The 12778-nt window shown below is 39.5% G+C and overlaps 1 protein-coding gene across 2 annotated transcripts in view; it reads right to left on the bottom strand.

Annotated features, from left to right (window-relative positions):
* The window catches only part of DNER (delta/notch like EGF repeat containing), a 145415-nt gene extending 132844 nt beyond the window's left edge, over window positions 1-12571 (bottom strand). For both annotated transcript variants that reach the window (XM_072867265.1, XM_072867264.1), the window contains exon 1: window positions 12231-12571. In XM_072867265.1, coding sequence (XP_072723366.1) covers window positions 12231-12488 — 258 coding nt within the window. In that variant the 5' untranslated portion in view covers window positions 12489-12571. The remainder of the gene's footprint in view (window positions 1-12230) is intronic.
* Window positions 12572-12778: the final 207 nt, after the last annotated feature.

Genomic DNA, 12778 nt, shown 5'->3' on the forward strand with positions numbered 1-12778 from the left:
AGCTTCTGCGAGCCAGCAGCTCTCAGGGCTCAATAGCTGCTTGCAGTAAAGGGCCACCTCCAAGTGAGGTCTACTTTTACACCTTAGGCAAGGAGCTTAAAATCTGAGAATACAGAATAGAACTGGATGTAACTGTATTTTGAAAAAGAAAAATGTCATCCTCTGAACTAGAAATCCCAAGTTGGAAGCTGCTGCAGTACTGATTACTAAGTTAAAAGCATATACATCATAGAGAAATCAACTAAGATGCTACACTTGTGTTTGCTATATGTCAGTTACACAATAAGGTTTGCTAGCACAGCTGTCATTCCAGAGTACCCTTCAACTGATTATCTCATATAAACATAAAATATGGTTAAATCACTCACTAATATGTAATGCTAACAGAAAATCATCCATATTCCTAAATCAAATATAGTGAGGTTTTGGCCCATACCCCTGTTTGCTACATGCTACTGCTGGCAGGACTTGATAATCAGAGGGTATACCTGTAGCTGATAAATCTGTCACGCTGTTCTTAAGCAGGCCTTTGTGAAAAGGTAGAATCACTGTAACTATTAATCCATCCTTTCTCATTCATACACAGAAAGAGTTAAAATTTGATGTTGCAAGGGAAGCTGTTTAACTGGGGAGAAAGGTGCTTTGGAAGCAAGTGGCACAGCTGACCTGGCTCCTGTATTCATTCACCTTAAAGAATTTCTTTGCTACATTTCAGGATCACCAAGAAACCCAAGCTCAAATGGTTACTGAAATAACTAGTTCTAAACTTACATTCATTATTTTTATAGACAAAGAAATGACTAAGAGTTTACTTCACCTTCAAGAGACGTCATAGTGGAGTCTCAAGCAGCCCTTTAAAGAAGACACTCCACATTTTTAGCATGCTCTATACAAGCCAGATCCCCCCCAGCACCCTCAGAAAGATTATCAAGAATTTCTATAACATCAACCCAGTAACTTTCCATTAGTTCTAAGAGGCAATAGTTAGCCAAAGTTTAACATTAGAGTCCTATTACAGTTATGTAAATTAAGCCAATTTGTCCTTCCTTCAATTAAACATGTTAATTTCCCAGGGGACTCAACACCATTTTCTTCAGTTGTCACATCTGCCATCATCACACATTACGCTGTAGACTTAAAAAGAATTAATCAAGTATCTGGTCTTGCAGACCCTACCTGTGTCAGTAAACCTCATGTAACTCAACTCACTGAAATTCAAAGGCATACTCAAATGAGCAAGTTTCTCAGATCCCTACATACCAAAACACAACCATGGTGTTCTGTAGTGACAATAAATGCCAGAAAACAACTTTCTTGCAACCAGACAGCAGAATTAGGACTCTCAACACAAAAGGCAATTATTAGATTTCTACATGGTCATCTTTTCTTCCTTCTGTTTAATAACGTTCAGCTATATTTGCCTGAAAATTAGATTACAATAGAAGTACTTATACATAGACAATCACAAGCTATTAATAGACTGCTAAGATGGCTGAACATGAGCTGGCAGTGTGCCCAGGTGGCCAAGAAAGCCAACAGCATCCTGGCTTGTATCAAAAATAGTGTGGCCAGCAGGAGTAGGGAAGTGATCATGCCCCCATACTTGGCACTGGTGAGGCCGCACCTCGAATACTGTGTTCGGTTTTGGGCCCCTCACTACCAGAGAGACATTGAGGTGCTGGAGCGTGTCCAGAGAAGGGCAACAAAGCTGGTGAAGGATCTGGAGCACAAGTCTGATGAGCAGAGGCTGAGGGAACTGGGGTGGTTTAGCCTGGAGAAAAGGAGGCTGAGGGGAGACCTTATGGCTCTCTACAACTACCTGAAAGGAGGTTGTAGTGAGGTGGGGGTCGGTCTCTTCTCCCAAGTAACTAGTGACAGGACAAGAGCAAATGGCTTCAAGTTGTGCCAGGGGAGGTTTAGATTGGATATTGGGAAAAATTCTTTACTGAAAGGGTGGTCAAGCATTGGAACAGGCTGCCCAGAGAAGTGGTGGAGTCACCATCCCTGGTGGAGTTCAAATAACGTGTAGACGTGGCACTTCAGGACATGGTTTAGTAGGCATGGAGGTGTTGGGCTGACAGTTGGACTAGATGATCTTAAAGGTCTTTTCCAACCTTAATGATTCTATGAGTTCTCTATGATGGATTCCTATGATTGATTCCTAAGTCTGTATGAAACCTAAGCCATATATTTTAGTTTGCCATTACTGAGATTCATTCATTAGTTTGATTTTCATAAAAGGTATTTAACAATTTGCCTAATTTCTTCAGCAGAAGAGACCATACATCTGTTAAAACCTTCAAGACAAAAATACAGATTTGCTTAATTTTTTACAGAATTTTTACAGATTTGCTGAATTTAAAGCACAAATCATTAGGGCCAAATAAGAAACATAAGAATTGCCATATAGTTCATGATTATAGTTACTGTCCTTATTGACAAACGCCACTACCAAATACTTCAAAGGGAGATCACAGTAACGTACCAGGTCTGGAAAATTACAAAAAATTGTCCATATATTTTCTTTAGCCCACAATAGTTGATGACTAGCTGATGCCCGGAAGAATTTAACTCTCTCATTCCTGATGTTTTTTTTAAAGCATTGTCCTTGTCACAAGATTACCTTTTATTCAGACTCTTCTTGTTTATCTCTGTATAAAAGTGAACGAGTTGTTTCTCCCAGGTTATTCAAATCTTTCCACATCTGCTAATCACTTCTGCTGCCCTTTCTCTGGGTCATATTTATTTCTGCCTTCTCTATCTTGTAAGTAAAGTTACCTGAACTTGATTTCAGAGGATTAAGTACTATTCATTCATAGAAGGGAACAGCATTCTAAAACAGCTTCTGTTCTCGTGACGTTACCTGCACATCTTTAAATTATTAGCATTTTGAGCACTCAGGCTCAGTGAGGATTATTCAACATACCACCACCAGAACATATGTGTCTTCCAGATAATCACAGTTTATTTAGAATATGCATGGTTAGCTGAAATTATTCCTTCTCTTGTGCATTTGTCAGCAACAAGCTTCAGCTTCATTAGGTCCAGTACAAAGGACCACATAAGGGCAACCTAGACTGAAAATGAGGCTTGTTGTAAATAAAAGGAATCGTATCTTGTTACTCTTTTTACAGCTACTGTTCCTGAAGATACCCAAAAGTCTTCTCAAACTGACAATATGGTTGCTGTTGTAACTAACACATGAAGATACCCAAAAGTCTTCTCAAACTGACAATATGGTTACTGTTATAACTAATACATGAAGTACAATAAAGTTTGAAAAATCATTAACATTCAGTGACCTTACCTCAGTATAACAACCCTACTTCCACAATCAAATTGAATCCTGTTCTTACCTTATTCAAGAACACCTTTGCTACAGAAGTCTTTGAAATAATGATCACTGATCTATTGCCCCTGCTTCCAGTGGGAAAGAACATTACGAAACTAAATTAATCTGTAGACTGCTAGCCTGAATATTTAGTAGTCTAAATGGTTGATATTATTTTTTTTTTAATAAGAAGGCTTTTTTCCTTACAATTTAAATATATTCTGATAGGCCACTGACATGTAATTCAGAATCTGGTATTTCAATATGATATTGAGGTATTCCTTATAAAGTGCTTTTCACTCAACATTCTTAAAGCCTTCATACACATTCACAAATTAACCTTTTGAACACCCAGAATTATCTGCATTTATAGAGGAGAAATCTGAGTAATAAGGTGGTAAGAGTTTTGCCCAGCGTGACTCAGCAAGGCAGTGAGAATTCCAAGCACCAAGCCCTGATATTCCAATTCCTAGTCACAATGTATCCCTTTCAGACCTTTCTCTAGAGTTTACAGCTATTTTTTCAGGTTTACAGCAGAATATAATACTAAATAATACAGCATAATTGTTACACTTACTACAGCCTGTATAATTGTAAAACAAACCAAGGCAAACTTGAAAAATAATACAAGGCAGTGATATGTATTGCTGAACTCAAACAGGTTACATGCGCCAGACAAATTGGCTTTTGAATGCAAGAGTGCTTCTTTATAAGAGATTACACTTAACCAATAGAACAAATTAAAGAGTTTTCCTATCAAGCAAACATTACTTTTCTCAATGTATATCTTGATGTGCATTTCCACTGTTACAAAACTGTTGGAAAACTGCAACAATTTTATTGCAATTTAAGATCTTTTTCCTAATAATACAATTATAATTTATGTTTTGTGTAGCTCATATTGATGAACAATAAGTTTCTCTCCAGAGGCCATTTATTTCAGTGTTTACATTATTCCTGTAAAATATAAATTGACAAAACCATACAGAAACAAAAAGTTGAACAAAACTATTTTTTCGCTTAAAAAACAGAGAGCTAATTAAAAACTCTTAATAAATTATGCTCTACAAGACCAAATGCACATACTAAACCGCTTTACCTTCAGATTTTGACCTAAACGCCACTAAGAAAATTTTAATGACATTAATCCTACTCTTGCCAAACACAGTGCTTTCAATTGACATGGATGCACTTTAAATATGGACGCTTTCATTTTGGGATCACCGCACCACAATCAGACACCTCTGCGTAGGTTACTGAGCTTAGTTCACCTATATCAACTAAAAGTTTAAAAAAAATTTTAAAATTGTGGATATTATTGAAGCCTTCCTGCTAATGCAGTTGTCAAAAGAACAGGTAACCTCTCAGCATACATAAAAAATGGGATTTAGCATTGTACAAAACAGACTATATTTAGATTAACCAGCAACCAACAGGAATATTGTTATTACCTCAATCTATTCAGCTCAGACAGGACACTGCAGAAAAGAAAAACAATATTCACTACATGCACAGGGAGGGAAGACTGGAATAACTCACTTTTAAATGGGAAAAAAAAAATACAACAGGGAAATTCAATTAAATTGAAAGACAGAAAATAAAAACTAATATAGTTATGTTTTTCATGTAATTAATCTGTAGGATTCATTGGAACACAAATATATCACAGCCAAAAAGAGTTACTAGGAATAAATGAGGGACTTGATACTTAACAGGAATAGAGTGAGCTACGAGAACAAGTACCAAAAAAAAAAAAAAACCACCCCACACAAAACCACCAACCTATGTTTAGGGTTAAGTGGACACTATTTTCAGCAGACTCATGTCTGCCTATTAAAATGGAATTTTTTCCATCATCTTCTAAGATTTCTGGTCTCATGATCCCATGATCAAGCTGAAATGCTGCTAAATGCCACCTCTGACATTATTGATCTCAAGCAAGTACTTCTCAGAGGGGCAGTATGTAGAAGATTCTGTGAGAGCCCTCAAAAACAGGGGAGCATTTCTACCTTCTGTAATACCGAATCAAGTCATATAATTCCAGTATTTTAAGCAATATTATTTATTTGTTTTCCCATCCATATTCTGTTGTTTCTTATCTTGTATTCAAGACAAGGTATTCTCCTAGTACATTGGGAACTAAAGAGGATTTCCAGAGCTACATGTATGCAAATGACAACATCCAGTTAGGTATTTCAAAGGAAAGTAAAACAACACTAGTTTTTAAACAGATATCATTGCAAAGTAATTCTCTAAGATCAAAGAACATAAACTGCAATGAAATATGACATATGAAAAAGCTGAAGCACCTTAGTATAGCATATCTTCTACTATTATTCAGTTACTTTACACTTGATCTCTCTCTGCAATCTTTAATCACAAAAAATAAGTAAAACCGACACTTAAAATTTCACTTATATGATGGAATTTTTCAGAACCAAATAATTTGCACTATGTAATGGCCTGACTAGCATTTAGAAAGAACTATTTTGAACAGATTTAAAGGGAGTATTTCAAGACATTGAAAGAGAGAATACAAAGATTCACAAAGGCCAGTGTGCAGATGATACCCAGATAATAACCACTTATATAATTGAGACACTTTGGGTTATTAAATTATTCCAGTTCTATTCTACAGAAATTCAGAATAATTTGTTTAGATCCCATGGCAAAAATCACAGCATAATTCTTTATTGACTGCTTTAGAAATTGCTGAATTATAGTTCTCTCACTCACAAATTTTCACATGATATGCTTCAAGGCAAGATGCTAATGTGAAAAGCTTAAATTTCTGACTGGAAATACATTTCTACTACACTTAGAGAAAACAGATGTTATAATAGCTAAAATAAATTGGGCAGAGAAACTATTTTTCACATTCATTTATTCTGTGCTAACATTCCCCATATTTGATACCTCACATCGCCATACTGAAGAACTTCTTCAGTTCCACTGCAACCAGGGAGATGAAAGTTCATGGGGTACCTGAACAACACTTCACTTACAGATCACAAAAACTCACAGAAAACAAATAGTATCCATCAGTCCTGTGGGACATACAACTGTTACCTGAAGAAAAAACCTCAACAATGACTATGAAATGTGAGTATACTAATTTGTGACTAAAGGAGCTGTAAACAAAGTGGCTTGAAATTAATACTAAAGATTTTTCAGATATCTAATAGTAATATTGTCATCTTAGAACTCCTGCTTGCACTGTGCACAAGTTTGTCAGCTTCCAGGTACAGTCTAGACTTGATGTAAAACACGTATGTACAATAACAAGGAAATAATTTAGCAGAATATCCAGCAAAGGGGAGGCAGGAACAGGACAAGAGTAACAGGCAAATGCAAAATCTAGGAGAAAAAATAGATAGATAGATAGATGGATAGATACAGGTGTGTGTATATACAGAATCACAGAACAGAATCATAGAATCATTTAGGCTGGAAGGGACCTGAGGGAGTTCTCTGGTCTAACCCCTGCTCAGGCCAAGGCTAATACTAGGCCAAGGTGCTTGGGGTCTTGGCCACTCAAACCCCAAATCTCCAAGGATGGAGATCCCACAACTGTTCCAAGTGCCCGTTCCAGTGTTTGACCACCACCACTGTGAGGAATTTTTTCCTCAGATTTAACTGGAACTTCCCCTACTATAACACGTGTGTCACCTCTCATCCTTTCACTGACCACATCTGAGAAAAGTCTTGCTCCATCTTCTCTATGACCACCTATTTGTTAGTTGAGGATGGCACTTAGTTCCCCCTTAGCCTCTTCTCCAAGAAAAACAAACTGAGCTCCTGCAGCTTCTTCTCACACACAGTATATGCATTAATGCAAATATTTAAATTCTGCAACTTTAAAGCACTGCAAGAGTTAGCAGAGTTAGTCAGCAGGAAATAACACAGTACCTCAGAACTCAACCTAAACTACATCCAAATAAAACAAGAAAACCCCAGGGCATCTGCTAACTGTACAACTTACTCTTATTAAAGATAAAAGAGCAAAAAGAATGGTCACATAACAAAACATTTGCCTCACAATAGCCACATAATCTAAGCAACACCCTTCATTAATGAGTACAGAATGGAAAAAAATAGCATTTTAAATATGCTAGAGAACTCATTGTGAATTCAAGGATTATTTAGAGACCTTTCAGAAGGGATGTCAGCACTTAGTAGGAAACAGGATCTCGTGAAGAATTAATCAGGATGCTCACATGAAGGTGATTTAGCAGTTAGATTAAAGGATGTTCTTTTATACAGCACTGTCCAGTGAAACCTGAAATAAGCTGGCCAATGAAATTTTGTACCACTTACTCTGAAATATTAGACCATTGAGTAAAGAAACAATAATCCTCCTTTGTGTAGCAGTTTACTAACACTGGATTTCTGCATTCAGCATTAAACAGCACATTATTAGAAATCTATTGAGAACAGAAATAAATTCAAAGAAAAAGAAACAAAAACCCAACACAGGATAAAAAATAGAAGCAGGGGGCACAGAACAAAAATCTGAATCACTGCATTACAGTCTACAAATGTTCAAATACCATGATCAAAGACAAGAATAAATTCACTTGGCATTCAAAAGTACAAAAAAGGAGAGAATGAAGAAAAACATAATCAGGAGGAAATTCAGGAGGGGGGAGGGGGCAAAATCATTCTAAGAACAAAATGTAAAAGATAAACTACTGTCCATCTGTATTAGTTTTTATAATATCAGTTCTTTCCTTGACTTTTTTAAACTCATATTACACCTTTCTAAAATTCCATTTTAAATAAGCTGTCCACGATTACATTTAAAAAACATTTTCCTCTATAGGTGTGGAAAGATAGACATTAGAGTGAACACAACAAACCCTCCTCAAGACCAAAGAGATAATTTTGCTACTAAAATAAAAATTTCAATACTAACTCAAAAATGTTATTACATCAGTGGCTACCACGCCACTCTCAGAAGTGGAACATACAGTCATCACTAATCAGACCATATAGAAGAGAACTGCTGCAAAGTCAGAATGCTGGTTCAGTATGCTTGGACACTACTTGTTTTCTAGTTTTGATTACTGACACAATCTATAAAATAACTAAAAGCATATTAAAAAGCACCAAAGTAAAATAATGAGGGAAAATTATCAACCAAAGGACAGAAGAAAAAAAAAAAAAAAAAACAAAGCACGAACAAAAACAAGAAAAGCAACTAAAACGAAGCATGTATGACAGTATTTAAAAATACATTAATAAATGAATGTTTCTTCACATGATAGTCTTTTAATGAAATTAGCACTAGCATGGAACGAAATAAACATCATGCAATTTAATGCAATTAACTAAGTTCAGATTCTGTATTTCTAAGCAAATGACCGAGTCTATCATGAAATTTTTCATTTCCTATTTAGTACCTTATATCTCTAAAATTATTTCATAAGGCACTAACACAAATCAATGTTTACATAAAACTTTCCTGATCAAGAAAAACAATTCTATTGAATTATACCTGTCATTAGAAATAACAGAGTAGTCATTAGACTAGTCACTAGAAATAAAGGTTAAAGTTCACCTTTCAAAGTAAAATTAAAAAAAAAATGTAGGGAATATAAAGTTTAGGGAACTTTAATATCTGTCACTCAGTTCAATTTATTTCATCAAGTTCTCTCAGTGTAAAACTGACAATAGTCCAATTTCAAATTCCTGCAGAAGGGCAGCTGAATTCCCTGTAATTTTTGTACAATTTCCTTGGCAATACATGTGATTGCTTTGCTCAGAGTAAAGTTTAAGATACTTCAACACATTAATTCTATTTCTTGTTTACACAAACTAGAAATATGGTAAAGAGAAGTGGGAAAAAATTCACAACCATGAAAAGAAATTGAGTTAAATTAGAGCAATGTCCTGCAATGTGAAACCAAACAATCCATAACAAAACAAAGTATATTCAAAACATAAGTAACGTGAGATATATACACATGCATAATGCATGGAATGGATATACTAAGAGGACCTGTAATTTCTGTTGTTAAATAAATAATGAGTTAGTAAAGCAATTATAACATAAGAACATGGAATCGGCTTAAATCCCAGTTAAATACTTCACTTGGTGATAGGAAAGCTCTGGGATTTTAGAAGTATCTCATGTGTATACGATGTCAGCTTTATTCTTTGCCACTTTTCCCATGCTAGCACGAGCATCGTCAAGTGCATCAAAACCACTTACAGTAAAAACTTTAGTAACAAAATTTGTGGGCAATCTCCAACTTTGACTGTTAGAAGTCCTTCTACATGATCACCTTCACTGTGCCCAGCTGACTTGTAGGCACATTTAGAACATTTTTCCTTTGTTCTATATCTCAACGCATCTGAGTGGAATGGGCAAAATCTTGCCTTCACTACAAGAAGTAACATGAAAGTAAATCTATATTTTTAGGGAAGTGGGCTTCCCAAAAAACTCCAGCTCCATCACAAATTCCAAAAATGCAGATCTGCCCTCTGTGAACTGGGTATTTTAGCATAATAATTCCTATTCTTTTTTTCACCTCTTGGTATTCCCTTCTGCAAGTCCAACTGTTCAGTAACAATCCCAGCAGTAAGTTGAAAACCCCGTCTAGATATATCCCAATGATCCCCTGATTTAGTCTATAGTTTTCCCATAATTCTTAAGGGACATGAGAAAAAAAATCCTTATAGTTATTTTTAAATCCTTACAGTTATTTATTATCATTGAATTGGAAAACATGATTGTTTTTACCTTTCTTTGTAGAAGTTTAAGCCGTTAGGCATCTGTTACGCTGTTCGGCATCTGAACGACAGCGCAACACAAGAATTAATGCATTTGTACAATATTTATTTATTTCCTATTTCAATAAAATGAGCAAAACCTCAACTATGGATATATTGTGTTTATATTACCCCTGTAAGTAACCTGCTTGCTCTCTAGTTAATTAAGTTACATTTCAAAGACATATTAACTTTTCATATCTAACTGGCATCCATACTTCAACTGCTGACATGATAAGCTAGAAGTAGCATTCATTTATCAGTTTCCCTTGCAAGGGTCATTACTCAGTATTTTATAAAAAGAAACAAAATGTATGACACTGTAAGTCTCCTCTTACTAGTTAATAAAAAGCGTAAGTGCTATGAAAATATTGCCTATCTTTTTTATTAGAAAAACAATTAAGTCCAGTTCCCCAGGCACAACACTTCACAGGAGGTATGATGCCAGCAAGCGTTACATTTTACTAAGTCTTTAAAAGGGTCATTAGTCTTTTAGTCATGGATCTCTGACACTTAGGTCTAACAGCAACAAGCAGAAGCAAACACACAGCGCTCTCTTCTCTCTTTGTAGTGATAGAAACATAGCAAACTCTTAAGAGGACAACAGCTAAAATTAGGCAAACAAAAATCTATTTAATCCATGTTCATCTCTCTGATTTTACAGAATCTCATTGGTGTAAATATTTTCACTTTCAGTGAATCAACTGAGACATTTCAAGGCAAGAACAGAACTCTGTGCATAGTGCTCCTACTTTACAATCACTTTTATACTCACCTACACATTAAGTCTTCAGTAAATGTATTATCCCTTTTATCTATTCAACAGTAGAGTTTGTGTACTACATGACCAAGGAACAATTAAAAAAAAAGAACCTAAAAAGCAGACTGAATTTACTTGAATTCATTTGCTTCTATGTCAAACCTACTTAAAACAGAGAGCATTATCCAAAGAAATAGCTGCCAATTCATATAGCCTTTTGTACACTGCTGTCACAGAAAGTAACCCATAGCATCATATACATATGCAGGAAACAAGCCTCTTTGTCCCTGTGCCTGCTTTTCCTTATTTGCAGATACTGAAGATTACAGCTTTGTAAATTTCTGCACACGATAACAAAGATTTTAATCCTTAATGCTAGAGGCAAAAAAAAAAAAAATTTTACAATCTTCACATGAGAATAAGATTGTATTATTACATTAAATCCCAATATGACCAAGCACATCAGAAAGATACTGTTACTGCCTCTCCACATTTTAGATCATTATCCCTACTCGGAGCATTCTGACCTTTCAGAATTCAAAATCAATGCAAGAAGCACCTGAAACGTGGGAGCAAGCACACCTAACCTATAAAAATGACCACTGGAGACACGATTTAATGATTAGTATTCAATGCAATACAGCATCCACTTCCAAGGACCATCCTTTTCCCCTTAAAATAAGTCAATACTAAACAAATTGCGAGAACTGGATGGTGGGGGGGTGGCTATAGCACCGAGATTAACCTGGAAGGCACCGGCTGAGCTCAGCCCCATCCTCATTCACCTCTAACCGAGCCCCTTACACGCCGTCGGTCCGCTCCATGCCCCGGGGTAACGGCTCTCCCGTCGGGTCGGGAGCCACCCCAAGGCAGGGCTCCAAGCCCGTCGCTCGCAGTACCAGCACCCGCTTTACGCGCCCACCGGCATGAAGCGCTGCCAGCCGCTCGGAAAGCCCGGGAAAGAGCCGAGGCCCCCCGCAGCCCTGGGTGCCCGCGGCGGCCGTTAGCAGCACCAACGGCTGCCGTGCGCGCAGCCGGCGGGAGGGAGCAGCCGCGCACGGGGGGGACGCCGCCCGCCAGGGGAACAGGCACCGGCCGCCGCCGCTGCGCGCCTGCCGGGGCGGACTGACCGGCAAAGAGGCACCGGGATGGCTCGGTAGGAGCGAGGGAGGGCGCGCAGAGACGGCCGCAGACGGGGTGGGGTGGGGCGCACCGAGGACGGGAGGGAGCCAGCCGCAGACCGAGCGGGGACACCCAAGGGCAGGGACGGGCACAAGGACGCAGGGCGGGAGGGAGGCGCTGAGGTGGGAGCACCCCGGGAGGGGCCGAGGGGGGAGCGCGGGGCGCTCTCGGCGCGTCCCTTACCTGGCAGGAGGTGCCGGTGACCCCCGCGGGGCAGGCACAGCTGTAGGCGGCCTGAGACTGGGGCAGGAGCAGCTGGAGGCGGCGGGGCGCGGCGGAGCCCCGGGCCGGCACCGGCGAGCAGGTGCCGTTGTTGCGGCAGGGCTGGCTGAGGCAGGGGTCCCGGCCGGGGGGCGCGGCGGTGGCCGGCCCGGGAAGGCAGGCGCGGCGCTGGGCCAGGGCGAGCAGCAGCAGCAGGAGGAGCGGGGCGGCTCGGGGCATGGCGGCGGGGTGTCCGGGTGCGGGTGCCGCTCCGCTGCGGGCACCGGCGGGGAGGGAAGGAGGGGATGGAGGCAGCGGCCGCCCAGCTGCTCCCTACCCCCGTTCCCCGGGCAACGTGCGGGCGGGGACTGGGCGGGGAGGAGCCGGCCGCCGCGCCGCCGCGCGCCCGGCAGGGGGCAGCCACCCGCCCGCAGCGCGCCCCGGCCCCGGCCCCGGCCCCGGCCCCGGGCGGGGAGGCGGCGGCCGGCGCTGGGCGGCCGCGGCCCGGGGCAGCCAGCCTGGGTGCGCAG

The sequence above is a fragment of the Ciconia boyciana genome, chromosome 7 (assembly GCF_034638445.1).
Source record: "Ciconia boyciana chromosome 7, ASM3463844v1, whole genome shotgun sequence".
In the NCBI taxonomy this organism is placed as follows: Eukaryota; Metazoa; Chordata; class Aves; order Ciconiiformes; family Ciconiidae; genus Ciconia; species Ciconia boyciana.